This window comes from Ranitomeya imitator, chromosome 5, assembly GCF_032444005.1.
Source record: "Ranitomeya imitator isolate aRanImi1 chromosome 5, aRanImi1.pri, whole genome shotgun sequence".
Lineage (NCBI taxonomy): Eukaryota > Metazoa > Chordata > Amphibia > Anura > Dendrobatidae > Ranitomeya > Ranitomeya imitator.
In genome coordinates this window covers 265,622,334-265,645,678 of record NC_091286.1, presented here as the reverse complement: position 1 = coordinate 265,645,678, position 23,345 = coordinate 265,622,334, and the positions used below count along the sequence as shown (strand labels likewise).

Sequence of the window (23,345 nt, the reverse complement as noted above, 5' to 3'; positions counted from 1 at the left end):
GATTATATCAGCTAAAAATGATCACATAAAATTGGCTTTTCTGCTGTTTCTACTGTATATTTTACTACATAGAATTTAATCTTTTGTGGTTAAGGCAACTATCTGGCATCTAATCTCCAGTTCTATTAGGGGTGGACATACCATTGGTGCATCCTGTGCAGCTGCACAGGAACCCAACAGGTAAGGCGGCCCATTTACACCTCCAAAATAGGTGGAATTGTGTATTATAATGAGATATTAGACTAAAGAGGACCCATAGACTGTTCTTGCACAAGGGCCTTCTTCAGTCTGTGTCCGCCAGTGGGTTACATGCAATAATTTTCCCAAGCATGCTGACTTATTGAAATAAAGATGTTTAGCCTGAAGGACATCCTCCAGGGTTCCAACTTTGGTAAATCAAGATCTTGGTAATCAAGAAAATGTAGGCCCCTTAAAAAATAGTGAGGAAAGAATGGTTGTAGATGACGAGGAAAAAGCTAACATATTAAACACCTTCTTCTCCACGGTATTCACGGTGGAAAATGAAATGCTAGATGAAATCCCAAGAAACAATGAAAACCCTATATTAAGGGTCACCAATCTAACCCAAGAAGAGGTGCGAAACCGGGTAAATAAGATTAAAATAGATAAATCTCCGGGTCCGGATGGCATACACCCACGAGTACTAAGAGAACTAAGTAATGTAATAGATAAACCATTATTTCTTATTTTTAGGGACTCTATAGCGACGGGGTCTGTTCCGCAGGACTGGCGCATAGCAAATGTGGTGCCAATATTCAAAAAGGGCTCTAAAAGTGAACCTGGAAATTATAGGCCAGTAAGTCTAACCTCTATTGTTGGTAAAATATTTGAAGGGTTTCTGAAGGATGTTATTCTGGATTATCTCAATGAGAATAACTGTTTAACTCCATATCAGCATGGGTTTATGAGAAATCGCTCCTGTCAAACCAATCTAATCAGTTTTTATGAAGAGGTAAGCTGTAGGCTGGACCACGGTGAGTCATTGGATGTGGTATATCTCGATTTTTCCAAAGCGTTTGATACCGTGCCGCACAAGAGGTTGGTACACAAAATGAGAATGCTTGGTCTGGGGGAAAATGTGTGTAAATGGGTTAGTAACTGGCTTAGTGATAGAAAGCAGAGGGTGGTTATAAATGGTATAGTCTCTAACTGGGTCGCTGTGACCAGTGGGGTACCGCAGGGGTCAGTATTGGGACCTGTTCTCTTCAACATATTCATTAATGATCTGGTAGAATGTTTACACAGTAAAATATCGATATTTGCAGATGATACAAAACTATGTAAAGCAGTTAATACAAGAGAAGATAGTATTCTGCTACAGATGGATCTGGATAAGTTGGAAACTTGGGCTGAAAGGTGGCAGATGAGGTTTAACAATGATAAATGTAAGGTTATACACATGGGAAGAAGGAATCAATATCACCATTACACACTGAACGGGAAACCACTGGGTAAATCTGACAGGGAGAAGGACTTGGGGATCCTAGTTAATGATAAACTTACCTGGAGCAGCCAGTGCCAGGCAGCAGCTGCCAAGGCAAACAGGATCATGGGGTGCATTAAAAGAGGTCTGGATACACATGATGAGAGCATTATACTGCCTCTGTACAAATCCCTAGTTAAACCGCACATGGAGTACTGTGTCCAGTTTTGGGCACCGGTGCTCAGGAAGGATATAATGGAACAAGAGAGAGTACAAAGGAGGGCAACAAAATTAATAAAGGGGATGGGAGAACTACAATACCCAGATAGATTAGCAAAATTAGGATTATTTAGTCTAGAAAAAAGACGACTGAGGGGCGATCTAATAACCATGTATAAGTATATAAGGGGACAATACAAATATCTCGCTGAGGATCTGTTTATTCCAAGGAAGGTGACGGGCACAAGGGGGCATTCTTTGCGTCTGGAGGAGAGAAGGTTTTTCCACCAACATAGAAGAGGATTCTTTACTGTTAGGGCAGTGAGAATCTGGAATTGCTTGCCTGAGGAGGTGGTGATGGCGAACTCAGTCGAGGGGTTCAAGAGAGGCCTGGATGTCTTCCTGGAGCAGAACAATATTGTATCATACAATTATTAGGTTCTGTAGAAGGACGTAGATCTGGGGATTTATTATGATGGAATATAGGCTGAACTGGATGGACAAATGTCTTTTTTAGGCCTTACTAACTATGTTACTATGTTACTATGTTACTAAGATCAAAAGAGAATATTAAACTCGTGATCACAACAGAAGTTCAAAATGAATTGTGACTGAAGCTAGACATTCTTTAAAGTAAAGCATTACACAAAATGAAATATAGACCCACAATTCTCCAGCATATTCCTCAAAAGAGTTTTCCGGTTTTAGAAAATCTCTGCCCGGGGTGCTGTTTTTAAAAAAAAAACAAAAAAAAAAACCTAACTATGGTTTACTCACCTTCCCTGTGTCCAGCACTAAAGGTACCGTCACACTCAGCGACGCTGCAGCGATACAGACGAGCCGATCACTGCAGCGTCGCTGTTTAGGTCGCTAGGAGACGTCAAACACGGCAACACCAGAACGATGCAGGAGCGATCCAGTGACGTACTTATCGTTCTCGCTGGTTGTTAGCTCCATGTAAAAACATTGCTGGCATCGTTGCTTTTGCTGTCAAACATGACGAATCACACCGACCTGACGACCAAATAAAGTTCCGGACTTCTAGCTACGACCAGCGATGTCACAGCAGGATCCAGATCGCTGCTGCGTGTCAAACACAACGAGATCGCTATCCAGGACGCTGCAACGTCACGGATCGTTGTCGTTCTCGTTGCAAAGTTGCTGAGTGTGAAGGTACCTTAAGTCTCCGACTCTGCTCCTGGTGTCTCTTATTGTTTTAACCCTGCTGTTCTGTTCGGTCTGGGGAGACCTATTTTGAACTTTGGTATTTTTTGGGGTGTTCAAGATGCAGTTCTGAAACTTGTGGTTGATTGACTTAAATGAGGATGGGTCGGTCGGCCACGGGTTTCAGAGCCGCATCTTGAATATTTTAAAGAATATTGAAGTTCAAAGTCGGTCATTTTTGACCAACAGAACAGCAGGGTTAAGGGCTGTTGTTGTGTCAATAATAACTGAGATAAGAGGCCATGACTTAAGGCCCCGTCACACATAGCGACGCTTAAGCGATCCCGACAACGATACGACCTGTCCGGGATCGTTGCTGCGTCGCTATGAGATCGCTGGTGAGATGTCAAACAGAGCGATCTTCCCAACGACGCAGCAGCGATGCGGCGACCTGTACAACGATGTCGTTGGTCGTTGTGACCCTGTCACATGGCTGCTATGATAACGATACAGACCTCGATGAGGGACGTCTTGTGTGACGTTGTAGTCACACAGGCGTGCCTTTGTGTTGCCTTTTCCGCCCCCATTCAGTTAATTGGTGGTCGCTACTGCGTTCTGATTGGTCGGCGGCCTAGCCATATGAGGCGACACGATAGCTCTTCCGTCCTTTGTTCCTGAGCGTGTGGTGGTGGATTGCAGATCGTTGTAGAGTTCTCCGGCCTGTGACTTCTATTCGTTTCTATTCTTCAACGGTTCTTCGGATATCTATACTTTGTGCACGGTAGGTATCATTTGGGGTCTCAAATGCGTTTCCATTCCCTTTCCATTCCCTTGGCACCTATTAATCTTATATTATTGCTCTGGAAGGAGGGTGGGAGTGCTTTGTTGGTATCTGTGTATATATACTTTAGCACATGTAGCCATTTTAGGTAGTCTCGTGGGCACAGAGTGACCGCAGACAGGGTTACTAGGCCTTATTTTTTAAATAATAAATTTGGCTCTATGCCGGTTCCATTTGCATGGCAGGGGTACACAGGCAGCATTGGTGTGGTCAGTGGAGAACTATGGGAAGGAGGGACTGCAGACTGGCAGAGATTATTAGCAGTCCAGGCGCATTGTTCTCTATTTTACCTTCACAGTAGTGTGGCTCATACATAACTATTTTCAAAATGTTATTTAAAATTTTCCATATATGCTCACTGTATGCTATTCTTTCTTTCAGATGTCTTTCAATACCGAGGAATTTGTACGGGAATTGATTGAGATGTATCGATCCCTGCCCTGCCTTTGGCAGATTAAATCCGCTGACTACAGCAACAGAAACAAGAAGAGGGAGGCTTTTGCCAAACTTGTTGCTCTGTTTAAGCAGCATAACCCCAGCGAGAAGGTGGATGAGAGTGTAGTCCGGAAAAAGATCCAGGGTCTACGAACAGTTTATAAAAAGGAGCTCAACAAGGTGGTGAGGTCAAAGAAGTCTGGTGCCGCCACAGACGAGGTTTATGTGCCATCGTTATGGTACTTTGACTTGCTTGGCTTCACCCGTGACCAGGAGCTCCCGCGTACAAAGGCATCTTCAATGCGGCAGACCCTGGATGAAGACCCTGTGATCCCGACTGACACCCCTGTTGGAGATGTAAGTACCTTCTTTGCTTGCTTCCCTGTAAAAAGCTTTAAAACTTGGTCTCTCATGCCATAGTCGAGTAGAAAATAGTAACTAAGTTTTTACCTCTTTTATTATGCTGCATTTTATCCAAGTTATCCCTTCCACTTCAGATAAGTACAATCCTTAACTTTTTGGCCCCACTCAGTGCTCATACCGTTGAATGAAAAAAATCCCATCCTGTACGACTAGTTCCTCCACTTAATTCTAAATTTTCTGTTCCTGCAGCAAGATCGGCATGATGATCTGTCCACCCCGACCAGTGAGGACCTGCTGGGAGATGAACCAAGCCGGGCGGAGGCTACTGAGGGGTCTAGTGAAGACCCTGCACCCTCAACCCCCAACACAGCTTATTTACCACGGCGGATTAACAATGGTCGTAAAAGAAAGGACACCGTGTCGCCATCAACAGAGTTGGTCACTTTGGCCAAGCAAATGTTAAGCCAGCAGAGCCACAGTACCGTGGACAGCTTTGCCAACTTTGCCGTTGATCGGCTAGGGAAGCTGCAAGACACACAAAGGATCCACGCCGAGAGGGTGATTTTTGAAACTTTGAGCAAAGCGGCAGCTGGACAGCTAGATGAAAGTTCAAGTGTGCACAGTTTTATGGACCGTGATCCGTGTTCATGGCAGCCAATGAATGAAACGCCTCAGGCAATGCGTGGCACACCAGCACACCGTCAATTTAGATCTCATCTGAACATGCCGCTTGCCCCTCCACCACAATATCCCAGGTTTTCCCATTCTTTTCTTGGGCAATTATCATCTCCGCCCAGCCAAGGATTTTTGAATGGTGAAAACCATTATGAAGAATTATAGTTCCATTAAATATTTCGGGTTATAAGTATAATTGTTATATAGTTAAGTTATTTTATATTAAAGAGTTAAATTTAAATGTTACTTTATGTTAAAAATTGTTATAAATAAAATTGTTTTGATAATTCAAAACTTGCAGCCTGCTTTACTGAATTCAGCATATAGTTATTTGCAGGTCTAGTAGGCGGGGTAATGGGCTGGGTGCATGTATACAGATGCATACATATAATGAGTGTGTGTGATGAAACATGTTTGTTTTTTTTAACAAAGCGTACACATCAGGGGATATAAACTGTTATTTTGTTTTATAAACAATATTAACATACCAACAACATAATAAACTTTGAACAAAACCATCAACATAAAAAAAAAAAAAAAAATTAATGGCTGCCGCTCTGCTGTTGTGCAGCCACAAAACGATCCAGCATCACTCCGTGCTGTTTGACTTGCTCAGCCAGTGTCCCCTGTGTCGCCATCATCCTCCTGTGTGATGCCTGGAGGTCCTCTAATGTTGGGATTTCTATGGAGGGAATGGTAAAACTTAGTTTGTACATGCATCAAACTATCATGTACGTGTTTGTTATTTAACACTTACGGTTTTCGGGTAAATCGGGTGAGGAAGAACTAAGGGACCACCCGGATCCTCTGGCATCACCGCCTAGGGAAAGATACAACACTTCATAGTACACGACAGTCCTATCCTTTACGAGTTGTATGGACCTTTTTTTTAGTGCAATAATTACCGGGGGACATGACTTCACCCATGTCACGGAGTGATGCTGGCGAGCCAGTTGTTGGTGAGCCTGTTGTTGACTCCTGCTGGGGCTCCGGGTCTGCTGTTGCTGGAGAAAAAAAAAAAATTATTACATTATTACATACCTGAGGTGCTGCACTGTAATTACTGTTGTAACAAATGTGCCGCAATATACTGGGCCGGATTTTTGGTCATATGATCAGGGGCCTCATTTGTATGCAGGACTGTGCAGTGCCGGGTGTGCACGAGGAGCACAGGGCTTAGCCGGGTGTGTCCGAGGCGTGCGGAGCCGAGCCTGGTGTGTGTACGAGGCGTGCGGAGCAGACCCTGGTGTGTACGAGGCGTGCAGAGCAGACCCTGGTGTGTACGAGGCGTGCGGAGCCGAGCCTGGTGTGTGTACGAGGCGCGTGGAGCCGAGCCGGGTGTGTACGAGGCGTGCGGAGCCGAGCCTGGTGTGTGTACGAGGCGTGCGGAGCCGAGCCTGGTGTGTATAATAGGCGTGCGGAGCCGAGCCTGGTGTGTGTAATAGGCGTGCGGAGCCGAGCCTGGTGTGTGTACGAGGCGTGCGGAGCAGACCCTGGTGTGTACGAGGCGTGCGGAGCCGAGCCGGGTGTGTACGAGGCGTGCGGAGCCGAGCCTGGTGTGTGTACGAGGCGTGCGGAGCCGAGCCTGGTGTGTGTAATAGGCGTGCGGAGCCGAGCCTGGTGTGTGTACGAGGCGTGCGGAGCAGACCCTGGTGTGTACGAGGCGTGCGGAGCCGAGCCTGGTGTGTACGAGGCGTGCGGAGCCGAGCCTGGTGTGTGTACGAGGCGTGCGGAGCCGAGCCTGGTGTGTGTAATAGGCGTGCGGAGCCGAGCCTGGTGTGTGTACGAGGCGTGCGGAGCAGACCCTGGTGTGTACGAGGCGTGTGGAGCCGAGCCTGGTGTGTACGAGGCGTGCGTAGCCGAGCCTGGTGTGTGTACGAGGCGTGCGGAGCCGAGCCTGGTGTGTGTAATAGGCGTGCGGAGCCGAGCCTGGTGTGTGTACGAGGCGTGCGGAGCAGACCCTGGTGTCTACGAGGCGTGCGGAGCCGAGCCGGGTGTGTACGAGGCGTGCGGAGCAGAGCCGGGTGTGTACGAGGGCAGCAGAAACACTAAAAACGGTCGTGGCCATATACTATGCTAACCTATCTTAACAACACTCACCACGATGTGGAAGGCTCTGTGACCGGATGCTGGCTAGGCGCTCACTGGACCTGTACTGCAGATCCGCCAGCTTCTTCCGGATCTGGGTACTGGAGCGCTGCACCCCAAATCTCTGGGCTAGGCCCCGAATGATCCTCCGCAGCACAGCCTGCTTATGGAGGACGGGATGCTCTTGGTGATTATGACACCCATAATCACGGGCATCTAATTCAGTTATTAGGTAACGCACTTCTGCGTCACCTCAAGGCGTTGCACGACGCCTGGCCGCCATTTTGCCGCCACTAGTGAAAAGCAAGGCCGCAGCACTGTCCTTTAACCCGCCCACAACGCATCAGCGCCGTTAACCACGCCCACGACGCATCAACGTCACCGCGGTTATTAAACGACGCTGCTGCGTTCGCGAAGGAAGCGCCCAGTATTGTAATCTCCAGGTCACACCGAAGACGCTACTGCGTTCTGAATGTGACGCATTCTCAATACAGCGTCTCCGGTTGCACTGGAAGACTGGAGTGTTGGTGGTTTCATGTATGGATATGTATTAATGTTTAGATAGGTATTTATATTTGTATGTCTGTGAGTATGTATGTGTATATGTAGGTATCTGTGTAGATTTCAATGTTGATGTATATGGATGTATCAGTATACATAGGAATACATGTATGTATATATGGGCCCTTACTGCAGAAAGAATGAGAAACAAAGCTTTTTCAAAGAAAAACAAACAGTTTATTAGACAAATCAGTGCAATAACTAAAACAGTGTATAAATGTCAGTAGTAGCCCACTATAAGTTCTGATGCTGCCAAGTAACAGCACCAGGACCGTTAAAATATTGGCAGTAGTTGTCTCGGCAGGTCTTCGCATCGTGGGTGTTTCTGCCAGGTAACAATGGTTGAAGGCCTGCAATTGCGGGATCATTTGCGCGCCATTCACCGAGCTGCACTTCCCCATTTACTAGGCCCACAGAGTCCATGAATCCAGGAGGACTATACGCCAAAGCATCGCGACGGCGAAGGAAGTTGTGAAGCACGCAACAAGCCAAAACTACGGAGTCTATCGATTCAAGCTTCATGTTATTAGGCGTGTGGAAAACTCTGAAGCGATTGGCCATGATACCGAAGGCATTTTCTACAACCCGACGTGCCCTTGACAAACGGTAATTGAAAATTCTTCTTTCCTCTGTTAGACTTTTTTGGGGGAACGGTTTCATAAGATTGGGATGAAGCGGGAAGGCCTCATCACCGACAAAAACAAAATTAAGGTTGCCTCTAGTCTCAGAGTTGGGAGGCAAGTGAAGTTCACAGTTGTTCAAACGCTCTCCAAAGAGTGTGTGCTCTAAAACGCCACCATCGGAAACCCTTCCATTCATGCCAACATCTACATTTATAAATTCATAATTCGCGTTAACAAGGGCCATCAGGATGATGCTGAAATAGCCCTTATAATTAAATAAGTAGGATCCGCTGTTCGGTGGTTGAGTGATCCGGACATGTTTCCCGTCCAAAGCCCCACCACAGTTTGGGAACTGCCAAAGCTGTTCAAAATCGGAGGCAATCTTTTTCCATTCCTCCTCCGTGTTGGGAAACTGCATGTAGCTACGTAGACTGTGGAAAATCGCATCACATGTCTCTGGAATTAGAACGCTGAGCAGGGTCCTTGAAATGGCTGAAGAAAAATGCAAGTCTTGCAGCGAGCGCCCGGTGGCCAGGAATCGCAGCGTGACTGCCAATCTTTCATCGGCCGGGATGGCAGCACACATCACTGTATCCTTCCGTTGAATCAGTGGAGTAATTCTTTCCAGTAAATGTTGGAAGGTTTCCTCAGACATCCGCAGATAGTTGCGGAAATCATGAGGATTCTTCTCCTGAAGCTCTCTTACAAGTTGCATGTGGGACAAATCAGACCTCTTCTGCAGCCATTCTCTGGTCCACATGCGACGCTTTCGTTTAGAACGCCTCTCTTGCATCCGTGCCTCATCTTGCCGCCGAGCTTCCTCAACCAGCAATGCAGCAAACACAACAGCACACTGCGCATTGTTCATAATGCTGCACACTGAAACACATAAAAGAAAAAGAAGATAAAGTTAATAAAAAAAAAAAAAAATCAATTCCGTTACCATGCATGACAGAAAACATGCTGTATGGGTGTGCAAGTACAAGACCCCCTAAAATATCAGCCCGTGTAAAAGTATATGTACACAGATAGCAGACAAGCCCTCACTCCATCCCTCCACAGCAATGATATCAGGAAATTATTTTTAGTTGCCCTATATAAAAATTTAGGGGAAAATGAAAACGCACTTGCGACCCCAAACAATACCTACCATACACAATGTATAGTTGTCAGAAGAATCCTTGCAGAACAGATTATCGAAATGGAAGAGGAGTCGCAGGCCGGAGAACTCTACAACGTTCTGCAATCCACCACGCGCTCAGGAACAAAGGACGGAAGGGCTATTATGTGTCGCCTCATAGCATGGCCGCAAACAAATCAGAACGCAGTAGCGACCACCAATCGGAATAGAATGGGCGCGGAAAAGGCAACGCAAATGCACGCCTATATGTCGGTGTCTGAGTCGTCAATGAGGTCGTTGGTTAGGTGTCAAACAAAGCGATGTGTGTTCCCCAGCGGGACCTCAACGATCAAAAAATGGCCCAGGCCATTCCGACACGACCAGCGATCTCACAGCAGGGGCCTGATCGCTGCTACGTGTCACACATAGCGAGATCGCTAGCGAGATCGCTGTTGCGTCACAAAACTTGTGACTCAGCAGCGATCTCGCTAGCGATCTCGCTATGTGTGACGGGGCCTTTAGTAGACGGCACGAGCCACTGAGATCCCTGATTGGCTGCAGTGCTGGAGACAATAAGATATACCAGGAGCAGTGGCAGAGATTCAGCGCTGAACCTGAAGACGGTGAGTTAGGGAAAGGGCTTTTTTTTGTCTATTCTTTAAAAACAAGCTATAGCTGGGGACAGGGATTTTCTGAAATCGGAAAACTCCTTTAAAGGACCATTTAGTCGAGCGGATAATCGAATTGTGTAAACATGATGGCAAAAAAAGTCGTTTGTTGGCATTACAATCATTGTTATAGCAAAAATAAAATGCGGAATACTCAGTAACCAGTTGTGACTGCTTGTGAGGGGTTAAATAAATCCAATCAATGCGAATAACCTTCTGTAAAAAAGGGGGAAAAAAAGCAATGCATTCTCTTTATGAGTCAACCCCTTTACTGCTAAACTAACATTTGTGTTATTTTTAGTTTTTACATTAGAAACATAACTATCCAATAACATTAGATATGGCAATAAATAAAATAAGAAGAATCATGACTGATTGTTTGAAGGTTCACATTAATCCTAATCAGTTTACATCAGCTCAGTCATCTGTTTATTTTAGCTGTAGAACAAGAAAAAAAGAATTATAAGTGTGAACAAATCCTGATTAGTGTACAGTGTTAAACCTGGGTGATTCTCAACATCCACAATTCACAGTGCTGTAAGTATGCCCGGTCTGTGCTTCTCCTGGCCAGAAGGTGGCGCACTAACTGCAGAGCCGCTCATACCATAACAATAGGCAACCTCCATTACCTCAATGAGTCCAGATATCGGGATATTATGCACAATTATTGCACCCTGCAAAATCACAGCTTATTGCTGCTGTAAATGTGGGAAAAGAAAATTGCATGTTTCATGTGTTAGTGCCTTAGGGCTTATTCACACATCAGAATTTGGTCAGTATTTTGCAGCAGTGTTTGTATGCCAAATCCAGAAGTGGAACTTACAGAGAAAAACTATAATTAAAAATTGATACCTGTTCTGTGTTTTGGAGACAAACAAATACTGATGAAATACTGATCAAAATACTAAAGTGTGAATAAAGCCTTCCATGGGGTTGTATAGCATTAAAGGGAACCCGTCAGCAGGCTTGTGCACAGTAACCTACAGACAGTGTCAGGTCGGCGCCGTTATACTGATTACAATGACACCTTGGTTGATGAAATCTGTCTTGTGGTTGTTGTGGTTTTCAAGTAATAATATACTCGTGCTCTGGTGCGGCCTGTGGGGGGTCTGCATGTGGTGCTCTGCTTACATATTCATCTGTGTGGCTTATGACAGGTCACTGATCCCTCACTGACCTGCCCTATTATACATACTGTATATCTTATTATTTGGGGAAAAATTGCATTCATGATGTAGGCGGCAGCACCTGCACTGTAGCATGTATAACAAAGCATGAGTGGAAAAAATAAAACATAACTTTTATTATTAAAGCCACACAAAAACAAAACCAAACACCCAAGTGAATAAAAACTGGGGCATAGTCTCAACCAAATGGTATGGTGACCATAGAAACTGATTAACCCCTAACAGGATTAAATGATTTCAACTCTGAGATGTTAGTGAAATCAAATTAAACTAGGATATAACCTGTAAAGAAGCTGCAGGGGTAGCTGTTGACTGCCCTGTTGACTGCCCTTGTAAGGGCAGGAGCTTTGGGGATAGCTTACTGTTAGCCCCAAAGGGATTGACATAGGGACTGTCATCTCTTCTTTTCCGGATCATCCCCTGACCAGAGGTTATCCGGTGCTCCTTTGCCTACACCCTGGAACTGGTGACATTGTTCCTTTTTTACTATGTATACAGCCACCAGTAGCACTGGCTATATCATATGCTTTCATTGCTGGTAATTAATTGTTTTTACATGTAACTAGGTATATGATGCTGAGTGTTATATATGGTTTTCTGACTTCAGCTTCTTTACAGGTTATATCCTAGTTTAATTTGATTTCACTAACATCTCAGAGTTGAAATCATTTAATCCTGTTAGGGGTTAATCAGTTTCTATGGTCACCATACCATTTGGTTGAGACTATGCCCCAGTTTTTATTCACTTGGGTGTTTGGTTTTGTTTTTGTGTGGCTTTAATAATAAAAGTTACGTTTATTTTTTCCACTTATGCTTTGCTATATATAATTTACAGTGGTATTGTCTATGTGACTTACAGTCAACATATAGATTTTGCTTTCTTCTACTCTGCACTGTAGCATGATCAGATCTATAATATCCATATATTCATTTTATTTAGTGATATTATTTTCCTGAGGAAAAAAAAATTCTTCCTCAAAATAGCGCCGGCCGCACCTGCACAGTAGCATAATTCGGAACGCGATAGATGCTACTACACAGGAGCCACCGCGGACCCCATTTTGCAAGAGGAAAAAAAAATTGTCTCCACCAAAATGGCACATGCGCAGTAGCATTTATCGGATAGCCGTCGGCACCATATTGGTGGAGACAATTATTTTTCCTTCTAACTGTGCCAGCGGTGGCACCTGCGAAATAGCATTGGGCTTTGTGGGGACTTACTGAGTAGTGGAGCTGTGTGGGGACTTACTGAGTAGGGGAGCTGTGTGGGGGGCTCAGTGGTGACATTGTACTGCTTGGGGGCTCTATGTGAAGGCACATTATACAGTGTGAGAAAGTTTGTGAAGACATCATACTGTTTGCGGGGCTGTGTGGGGGTGTCCAACTATGTGGGGAGCTGTGTGAGGACCTCATGCCGTGTGTTGGGGACTGTGGGGGCATCATATTGTGTTCCGAGGTGTTGATTAAGGTACAAAGACTGAATAACAGGATCAGAATAATTTTCTGTGTCATATAAATGTGGCACCCCTAGGGGTATTTGCCACAAAAATAGTTACTGACAGTAAATACAAATACTAAAATAGCAAGACTGCACTACCACCTCCGGCCAGAAGGGGGAGCTCCAGAGACTCCCCTTGATCCATTCTGGTCTGAGAGAAGAAATGGCAGTTGGGCTAAGGAGCTGAAAGTGAGAGGTCATACAGCTGAATTTCTAACAGCCCTATGACGGTTTCCAGGCCCAAATCACCGGCCTGAGGAGAAAAGGGACAGAGAAAAAGGACATTGTGAGAATCGGGTAGCATTAATCCCTACCCAGAACAGGCGCAAAGACGGATACCGGATCCGTGGCTGTATTCATTATATATAATACAGCAACCGGAAAAACGTGAGGTGATATCAGCTTCACTAGGGCCGGACGCAGCAACAGACACAGAGTTCAGCGGTACTCCCGGAGGGGGTAAGCCGATAAAAGGACTCGGGTTGCCCGTCGAACCAGGACCCGGAGGGGACAGATTGGGCCGGCAGCCAGTTCACATACAGCAGCAGGGCCACATGGAAACTGCGTACAATAAGAGGCGAAGACCCCGGCAGGGTCAAAGTAACTCAGAGTTCCCATAGAGACTCCGGTGACAGGACTGGTTGTAAATCCCTTTATGTTGAAGTAAACTGGTTAAACGTTTCAGTGCCTCAGTCTTTCATTTGGACAATAGCCATCTATCCAGGATCGGGATCATCACCGCTGGGAGAACCTGCTGCTGATCAAGTAAGTGCCTGTTCCCTCACGATACCCCTTACACTGTGCATTGCCTGAGACCACAGCACCGGGTCAAGCCACCCGTGACATCCCCCTCAAGAGACAGACCCCATTGGTCCGGTGCTGGGTACCCCGGTCTCCTGGGCGTCACATAATCTTTAGAAAAAGCAGTAAATGATTCAGTGCTAAAAATGTTATAAAACAACGATAATGAGCAGTTTGGCCAGTTGGATCAGACCTCCACAACAGTCAGAGTTTGATATCACCCTGGGAACATTAATTGCCCACCCCTGGTATAAACCATTCCTATAGTACTGCAGGGACAATCTGGGAGCATTTGAGGACTTCCTCTCATCATATGACTGACATGAAGGGTGATAATCTTTTTTTCATGAAACATTGTGCTACAGAAAATAAAGAATGCAATACATTCTATGGGTCAATGTTAGAATTTGTCTTGAAGTTTTATGAACGCAATACCATAAATACACTTTATTGTAAGGCACTATGTCTCGTGCTTGAATGAATGGTTACAGTATCTTTCATGTCTTTTCCCCTAAGGCTACTTGGCTGAAAATTGAATTTTACTAAGCTATGGCGTATATTGCAAGATCCTGACCCCTACACATATCACAGAGCAAAAATGTGAATGAAAACAACCGATGGGATTAATGAGGGTGTGGTGAAAATATAAAAGAGGTGTTGCTCTGATAACCCGCTGGTTAATGTGGTTTGCCCATTTAGAACTGCTGTTAATGTACATTGGAGGTATAACATATTTACTTTGCAAAGGTCATTATCATAGTAAAGAAAAAATATTTTTTGTTCTGAGAGATTAAAGCCCAATGTTTATTCTGGCAGGTCAAGTACTCATGCTGTGAGATATAGAAGCAGGTGAGATAAAGTACAAAAAAATACTACCATGTGAAAGTGGCCAAATTCAGGTTATCCTATTTTTCCTGAGAAGAGACGATTGCCTACCAGATCTCATAGACCCCATAGATATTAGATTATTGGTAGATCCCATTAAAATCTGTTGGATTTGCCTACTCAAATCTAATTTCTATATCCAATTGAAGATAGATGCGTGTGAAAGAATAAACATAGTAATAAGAAATGTGAAGTATGTAAAAGCTGAGTATTACACTAGCTATACTTGTATAAATAATTGCATTCCTTCCTGCACTGGGAGCAAGCAATATTAACACTGTATACGCTGATGATCTTGCATTTTGTATAGAAATGTACAAGAACAGCATTCTTGTATTTCAATAACAGTCTATTTGCATCCCACTGAGCATTTGACGCCCAGATGTCTTTAAGGGGCTTGTTTCTCTGTTCCTTTTCTCCTGCTGAGCTCATAGCATTTCACGCGGTGAAAAGTCATTCCTGCCAGATGCAATAGCTCAAGCTCAGTTCAAGAGTAATTACTCATATGGGATGCCGGGCTCTCAAACTTTGATGTTACCAACAGTGGTGAAGAAATTTGTTCACAATATAATCACAGTAGACAAAACTATATTACAGATCAGTTTTCTTTTACAGTATATAAAGTACTGTACAAAACTTTGTTTGCTGAAGAAGAGTACAATAATGACTGTCTGTAGGCAACAGTAAAGCATGATGGAAGCTCCTTGCAATTTTGGGACTAAATTTCAGCAACTGGAGTTGGGGATTTGCTCAGCATTAAAGGGAACCTGTCACCCCCAAAATCGAGGGTGAGCTAAGCCCACCAGCATCCAGGGCTTATCTACAGCATTCTGTAATGTTGTAGATAAGCCCCCGATGTATCCTAAAAGATAAGAAAAAGAGGTTAGATTATACTCACCCAGGGGCGGTCCCGGTCCAATGGGTGTCGTGGTCCGGTCCGGCGCCTCCCATCTTCATCAGTTGACGTCCTCTTCTGATCTTCACGCTGAGACTCCGGCACAGGCGTACTTTGTCTGCCCTGCTGAGGGAGGATTGGACCTCCTGCCCCTGGGTGAGTATAATCTAACCTCTTTTTCTCATCCTTTAGGATACATCAGGGGTTTATCTACAGCATTACAGAATGCTGTAGATAAGCCCCTGATGCCGGTGGGCTTAGCTCACCCTCGATTTTGGGGGTGACAGGTTCCCTTTAAGGGTGTTCTCAATGCTAGGAAATACAGGCAGATATTTATCCATCATGCAATACCATTAGGGAGGCATCTGATTGGCTCCAAATTTATTCTGTAGCAGGACAATGACCCCAAACATACAGCCAATGTCATTAAAAACTATCTTCAGTGTAAAGAAGAACAAGGAGTCCTAGAAGTGATTATATGGTCTCCACTGATTCATTATCTCCACATCATTGAGTATGACTGGTACTACATGAAGAAACAGAAAGATTTTGAGAAGCTTACATCCACAGAAGATCTGTGGTTAGTTTCCTCAAAATGTTTGGAACAACCTCCCTGACGAGTTCATTCCAAAAAATTGTATGAAAGACAAACTAGAATAATTGAAGCTGTTTTGAAGGCACTGACACCAAATATTGGTTTAATTTAGATTCCTATTTTGTTCATTCACTTTACATTTTGTTAATCGACAAAAATAAACTATTAACATGTCTATTTTTTACAGTATTTTCCCAAACCTGTATAAAACTGTTGCATAGTACTGTAGTTTCTAAAGAAGAAAACCATTAGATTATCATGTCATCAAGATGTAGGCTACATGACACATGAACATCAAGCTACTTCTCTGAGTATAATTCCTACAGTGCTGTCTTGGCCATGATACTGTGGCCATTATATTGCTAGTCTCACTATGGCATAGCTAATTAAGATTTGTTCAAGTACTCATAATGCTGGGACAATTTCATACAAAAAGAAGCACCTCACCATTCTTCATTGTAAATGTTGAACCTATGTGAACTGCAGATTTTGCTGCAGATCCGCAGCGGATTGACCGTTGCGGATTCGCAGCAGTTTTCCCTGAGTTTACTGTACCATGTAAATCTACGGAAAACAAAATCTGCAGTGCACATGCTGCAGAGAAAACGTGCGGAAACGCAGCGTTGTATTTTCCGCAGCATGTCAATTCTTTGTGCGGATTCCGCAGCGGTTTACACCTGCTCCTGTATAGGAATCTGCATGTGTAAAACTGCAGGTGGAATCCGCACAAAAACCGCGGAGTTTCAATAACAATATTTTGTTGAAGTAAACGATGAAGTAAGTAAGTCCATTCACATGAAGAATAGCAAAATTAATAGGTCATGCATATGACAGAGCCAGTCCTGTACAAGGATCATATATGATGGCACACTAAAGTCCTAACACGTCAGTATTTCTGAGTCGTAGGTGTTCAATATCTTGAATTATGGTGCTTTTATGAAACGATTTATTCTCCCCAGTGCATGCACAAGGGTAAACCATAGGCCAACATATAGGTGCTGTATTACAGACCCATACAATATGCAAGCTTAACCCCTTCACGCCATATGACGTATATTTATGTCATATGTTGTATCCCTGACTTTGATGAAAGGGTTAAACAGTAGATGAGCTAATCAGTTCAAAGTGCCATACGCTTTTTGAAAAGCTATTTTACAAATTGTACATGATTGCATCAGCCAAAGAATAATCACATGACCAGGCTGCCCCATAAGCACAGTAATTTAGGTGGCACTATCATAGCTTGTATAAAAGCAATGGCAGGGAATGCAGCAGTCATTTTGGAGAAAATCTCAATAGTGTGAGGACATCCCAGCTCACAGCTTAGCCATAGAGATAGGTATTAAAAACCATAAAACTCTAAAAAACCTGTCTAATTAGTGTGTGACAGGCAGCACTGCAGAGAAGAAGCTGAAAAGAGAATAGCGTCATACACTTGTTTTTTCACGACAATTGGAGGCTTTGAAGTTTTTTTGATTTGTGGTGAATGCTTTCATCACAAAGTGAATTTTCTCTATATGACATAAATGAAATAATAAACAAGCTTATTCTTAAATATTTTATTATTATATAAAGTTTATAATAAAGTTTATTCCACTGATGTTTATCTCACAAGTATATTTCCACTTAAGAAAGCAGTTGTTAAAAGCACTGCACACGCTCCTAAAAACACTCTGCGACCCAACAAGATGCAACAGATGGCATATTTCACCAGTAACTGAAGGCTGGTGGCAGTGATAATGACTAGTCTGACTTGCTTTCTGTTATCTAAAACGCTCATGAGTATGGCACAAACAGTATTAACTATTAATGCATGTCTTTTTAGCTTATTAGAGCATATAGTATCTTAATTATTAACCTTGAAATATCCACAAAGTAGACAAATCCAGATCGACCTTTGGTAGTTCATAAGACCTGTGAACACAGGGCAGTGCAGGGGGACTAAATGATAACCAACCGTACCTATTCACAACACTTGAAGACTGCTTAGTTGCATATACTATGAGGTTCACACTATGCTTAGATCAGCACTACATAAGCCCACATGCCTACTCAGCTAGTATTTTGTTTAGAACAGAGGTTATAAAATTGGGAACATAAATAATGATCATAAAAGTTTCTCAACACTAGGGTGTTTTACTTCAGTAGGCTGTATCTCACACCCGCTGATCATTTCGTGAAATAGACTTATAATCCGGACTCCATTTTTAAGGAGTTTCCCGACTCCCTGCAGATGTAGAAGGACATTGAAGGAGTTGGGCATATTGGATCACTGTAGGATATAGGCCATCGCCATTGTTTTTGTTTCTCCTCATTGGAATAAATATGCACTTGTTTCTTTATGGTAGATTCTAGAGAATAATATAGTTTTATTCTTGAATTCCTTGTAAAAGGAGTGTGCAGTAAACTCCACCATAAAAGGGCCATGAAGGTAGTTTCAAGACAGTCTCAGTTTCTTGACAGTCTAAGCTCTCCTTCTAAGAAATATCCATAGCCTGTGAAATGCTCTGCCTACATGCAAAGTCATATTTTTCTCAGAAACCAGATATTGCAATGTGCTGATACATTTTTTAGACCCTCAAAGTTTAGCTTTCTAAGAAATAGAAGGCAAATGTAAATTGCGCTGTTTATCACTTGATTCGCTTCCTGACAAGCTCAATCATTTCTGTCGTTCTCTACCTAGAACTATAGTAAATGTAATTCTTGCACTGAACAGAAACTGTAACCAGCAGTGTTTGTATTTCCATATTTGTGCATGGATTAAGTGTTTGTTCCAAAGGAGAACCGAGTCATATTCCTGTACTGATTATCTGCAGATTTCATTTATCTTTCGCAATCAATTTTCCAGTCTTGCATCTATATCCTCTGGTAGACGTCAGTTTCCACTGATGTAAGGGTGACTATTCCGTTAATGCAATCAGCACTCGAGTCTTTTGTTCTTCTAATGACTGATTTTCTGACGCTGACCTCAAATACACTGAGTGCTAACCTCCCTGCCTGACTCAGATATTAATTAAGAAATGTAAAATATGTATTTAATTTTGCCATCGTTTTTATGTCCCATTGTATTAAAGCAAGATTAATACTTGCAAATTCCATCCAGTTCATTAGAAGAAAAAGCTCAATGGGGCAGATCTTAAGCGTTTGTGTCTATCATGTTTCGGACCCATTTCCTTCATTAGTTCCGTTTTTCAGTTCCTATAATAGAATGGGACTCCCAACACAAGTGTGAACGCACCCTAACAAAATGTAAATACTTTTGCAAATAATCCTGGAAGAAAATCTCCAATTTTGTGTATAGAGCATCAATCCAGACCAATACTTCACCATGGTTACAGACTCCATGTGTGTAGTCTGATATTGCAGTCATGTCTGAAAGGGAATCTGTAAGCAGGTTTTTGCTACCTCACCTGAGAGCAGCGTTATGTAGGCAAAGAGAAGTTGAGTTCAAGGATGTATCATTTAGATTACAAAGTGCAGCCATTCTGACACAATCTGAGCTTTTAGATTTAACAATGCAGCAGAGCTGAGGAAGCTAGCCCCGGCCACACCAGGCTCTGTGTGTACAAAGTCCATAGACAGTGAGCTGCTCATCATAGAAGGGGGCATTGTTGACCCAGAGGCACGAGCTGCTGTGTCCAAGCAATGATAAACTAATGGTGCTAAAACAACCATAATTTGCTCACCCACACCCATTTAATTAATTATATTAAAAACAACAATATATAGACCTATATAGTGTCTTTTAGTTTTTTTGACGTGGTTGTTTTATTGTCTATTATATTTATACATTGTTTTCTCTGGTATTAGACAGGTGGGATCTTACTTAATAACAACCCCTGCCTATGCCGCGGAGGTCAGCACCCTAAGGTCACCACCCCCGCTTGTCGTCAGCACTCCCTAGTATTGGTGACTCTAGGGTGCTAACCTCTGTGGCTTATGCACACATATTAGGACCATCACTCTGATTTAATTCCCAGTTTTGGGAATGGGACTTATCGCATTTTAATTCACTGGATTATTTGTTGTGTGTTCAATAAGGGTATTTTTAAGATCTATTTAATAAAGAATGCTTCTTATAGGAAATTTATGTCTTTAGTTACTTCTTAATAACTGAAAAATGCCTTGCATTTTTACTGCTATTTTTTGCATACTTCGGGCAAACTGCTGTGGTTCTGCCATGACACTGTGAAGATTGCAATAGAAAACTCAAAATTCAACATTTTGAAATAGCTTAGCTAAAGATCAGACTACAGACAAGGTTTATTGGTTGACTATTACCATGTATACACAACAGAGCAATGACTGATTATAAGAGTAGTAGTAGCAGGAAGCAGCAGAAAGAGTTTCATGTTCACGGAAGAGTGAACTATTTTTAAAATATTGTTAAAACAAAAAGTCCAAATCTGTATGGACAATAGAAAAGCAAATTATGTTTCTTCCAAGAGGAGGAAAGTTGCCTCACTAGTGCTGTCTGTTGAAAGTAGCCACAATGCTACTTTGCAGTACCCAGTGCATCGGCCGATGTGGTAGCTGGAAGGCAGCTCTGAGAACCGCCTTTTACCTGTCGCCATCTGTGGTTCTTCCTCTGATTAGCAGACATAGTCATCCTATGATTTAATGTCAACACCTTAGTGAGTCTTTCACATGCTATAGACTTGTAAACCTAGCTAGTCTTCTGCAGAAGAAAAAACTCTTATCAGCAGACAGCTGTTTTTTTCCATGTTTTTTTTTAAGTCAGAGATTGCAACCTTCAAAAAAGTTCCAAACTGCAAAAAAAAGCAGTGTGCCACAAGTTGATAAGAATGCAGCCTATCGTGCTCTCCAAGAGAAGAAGGCGCCACAACAAACCTATCCCCTTCCCACAGCAAGGGTCGGAGATAAGCAGCCTCTCCACTCATAAGAGAGAGAAAGATCACATCTTACTCCCAGCTTTCACTTGGGCTGCTACCGCAGTGTTGGTAGAGAACCACAATCTACTTCTGTTAACTCTTCCAGTGAGACAAGCAAAGGGCTGCAATGGTGTGCGGATCCTTATGGCCATACACCATACATGGCCAAGACCAAAGAGCTGTCTAAGGACAAAAGAGACAAAACTGTAGACCTTTACAAGGCTGGGATAGGCTACAGGACAATAGGCAAGCAGCTTGGTGAGAAGGCAACAACTGTTGGTACAATTAAGATGGAAGAAACACAAGATAACAGTCAATCTTCCTAGGTCCGGGACTCCATGGAAGATCTCGCCTCATGTGGTAAGGATGATTCCGAGAAAGGTCAGGAATCAGCCCAAAACAACATGAATGATCTGAAGAGATCTGGGACCACACTCTGAAACATTACCATTATTAACACACTACGTTGTCATGGATTGAAATCCTGCAGGGCACGCAAGGTCCCCCTGCTCATGCCAGCACATATCTAGGCCCATTTGAATTTCACCCATGAACATCTGGATGATCCAGAGGAGGCATGGGAGGAGGTCATGTGGTCAGATGAGACCGAAATATAATTTTTTTGTATCAACTCCACTCGCCGTGTTTGCCGGAAGAAGGATGAGCACAACCCCAAGAACTCCATCCCAACCGTGAAGCATGGTGAGGGAAACATCATACTTTTGGGGTGCTTTTCTGCAAAGGGGACAAGACAACAGCACAGTATTGATGGGAGGATGGGGTCATGTTTCTTTAGATTTTGGCCAACAACTTCCTTCCCTCAGTAAGAGCATTGAAGATGGGCCATTGCTGGGTTTTCCAGCATGACAATCACCCAAAACACACTGCCAGGGAAACTAAGGAGTGGCTCCGTAAGAAACATTTCAAGATCTGGTGTGGCCTAGCCAGTTTCCGGACCTGAACCCAATCGAAAATCTTTGTAGGGAGTTAAAACTCAATGTTGCCCAGTGTTAGCCCCGAAACATGAAAGATGAGTAAGATATGTATGGGGGAGTGGGACAAAATCTCTGTTGCAGTGTGTGCAAACTTGTTCAAGAACTACAAGAAACGTTTGACCTAAGTTCTGTTTTTCTATTTTATCAAATACTTATTTCATGCAAATTAATTATGGAAAAATCTTACAATGTGATTTTGTGGATTTAAGATTCTGTCTAAAAGTTACAGACCTCTCCATTCTTTGTAGGTGGGAAAACTTGCAAAATCGGCAGTGTACCAAATACTCATTTTCCCCACTGTATGTTTCAACCTGCAAACACTGGGAAGTTTCCATCTGCAGATAACTGTTTTGTTATCAGTGCAGAGAAAAATATTGGTTGTCTTAAGTTAAATGCCTTTCATGGATGTCTGGGGGTTACTGTTTCACCTTGTGGAAACGGACAAGGTGGCATAAGGAGACTCAGCAATTTAGTAATGCTCTCTAGGAAAAGGGTATGCAAATTAACTCTTTCTAAAAGGAAGAAAGTTGGCTTTGGATGTAGTCACAGTACAAGCCTCTGTCAGCCTACAATAAACAAGCAATAGGTTCTCCACCATATCTATAAATGTGGAAGAGATTGTTGTAAAAAAAAGTATTTTTAGAGCCAATTTTCATTGGACATGTATATTTGACAACATTCATTACTATCACTACTTTGGTATTTTCCTTGATACGATAATAAAAGTAGATTTTGCAACAAAGTAACACATCTTCTAAAAACTTGAAGTGAACAAGAGTGTATCAGCCATAACCAGACCTACATAAATAGATACATACATTATCTTAAATGCTTAACAAAGTGAGCTACAATTTCTGGGTGTCAAGGTTAGGACATGGTTAATGTCCTGTTCCCTCAGGGTTAATGTTGTTGTCCTCTCCTTCAAGATGGGAGGGGTATTTATACTCGCTCTTAACCTGGTTTCTTTGTCAGCTATATGTTCTGCTTCAGTCTGTATGCTTGACCTTTGGAGTGTGTGCCGGCATGCATAGTGTTTATCTTGCTTTCCGTGCTTTACTCTGTTCTTTTTCCCGGATTACTGAACTCTGGCTTTGCTTCTGACTATCCCCTGTCTCTCCCTTCTGGTATCTCGTGATCTCCTGGCTACAACCTCTGCTTGTTTGAATATTCTTTAGTGCTTGTCCCTTCTCTGTTTCCCAGCATATAGCTTCGCCCCCTGACCTCATCCCACTCTGTCACATGTCTAAGGTCCTGTTATTGATCAGGTTAGTTACTCGGCATCCTGCTCAGCTCCTTTGCTGCTGTGTGCAGCTTCCCCTACAGCATTAATACCCGGGCGCCGCAACACTGGGCACTCAAGAGGGAGTTGAAAAATAGGCGAGCCAGATGTTACAGT

The 23,345-nt window shown here is 43.2% G+C and overlaps 1 protein-coding gene and 1 long non-coding RNA gene across 3 annotated transcripts in view; both read right to left on the bottom strand.

The window, feature by feature from the left end:
* SLC16A10 (solute carrier family 16 member 10) overlaps positions 1 to 23,345 on the bottom strand; it is a 179,053-nt gene that overhangs the window by 34,129 nt on the left and 121,579 nt on the right. The window contains exon 2 of one of the 2 annotated variants that reach the window (XM_069726141.1): positions 7,950 to 9,292. The exons of the other annotated variant lie outside the window; for it this stretch is intronic. Within the exon in view, the coding sequence (XP_069582242.1) occupies positions 8,025 to 9,292 (1,268 nt within the window). The 3' untranslated portion in view covers positions 7,950 to 8,024. Of the gene's footprint in view, positions 1 to 7,949; positions 9,293 to 23,345 lie in introns of those variants that run through there. 2 annotated transcript variants of the gene reach the window in all.
* LOC138680665 (uncharacterized) lies at positions 5,650 to 6,226 on the bottom strand. The gene is made up of 3 exons (XR_011321723.1): positions 6,047 to 6,226; positions 5,899 to 5,961; positions 5,650 to 5,823 (listed from the first exon to the last, which is right to left on the bottom strand). It is a non-coding gene; the product is annotated as an uncharacterized lncRNA (long non-coding RNA).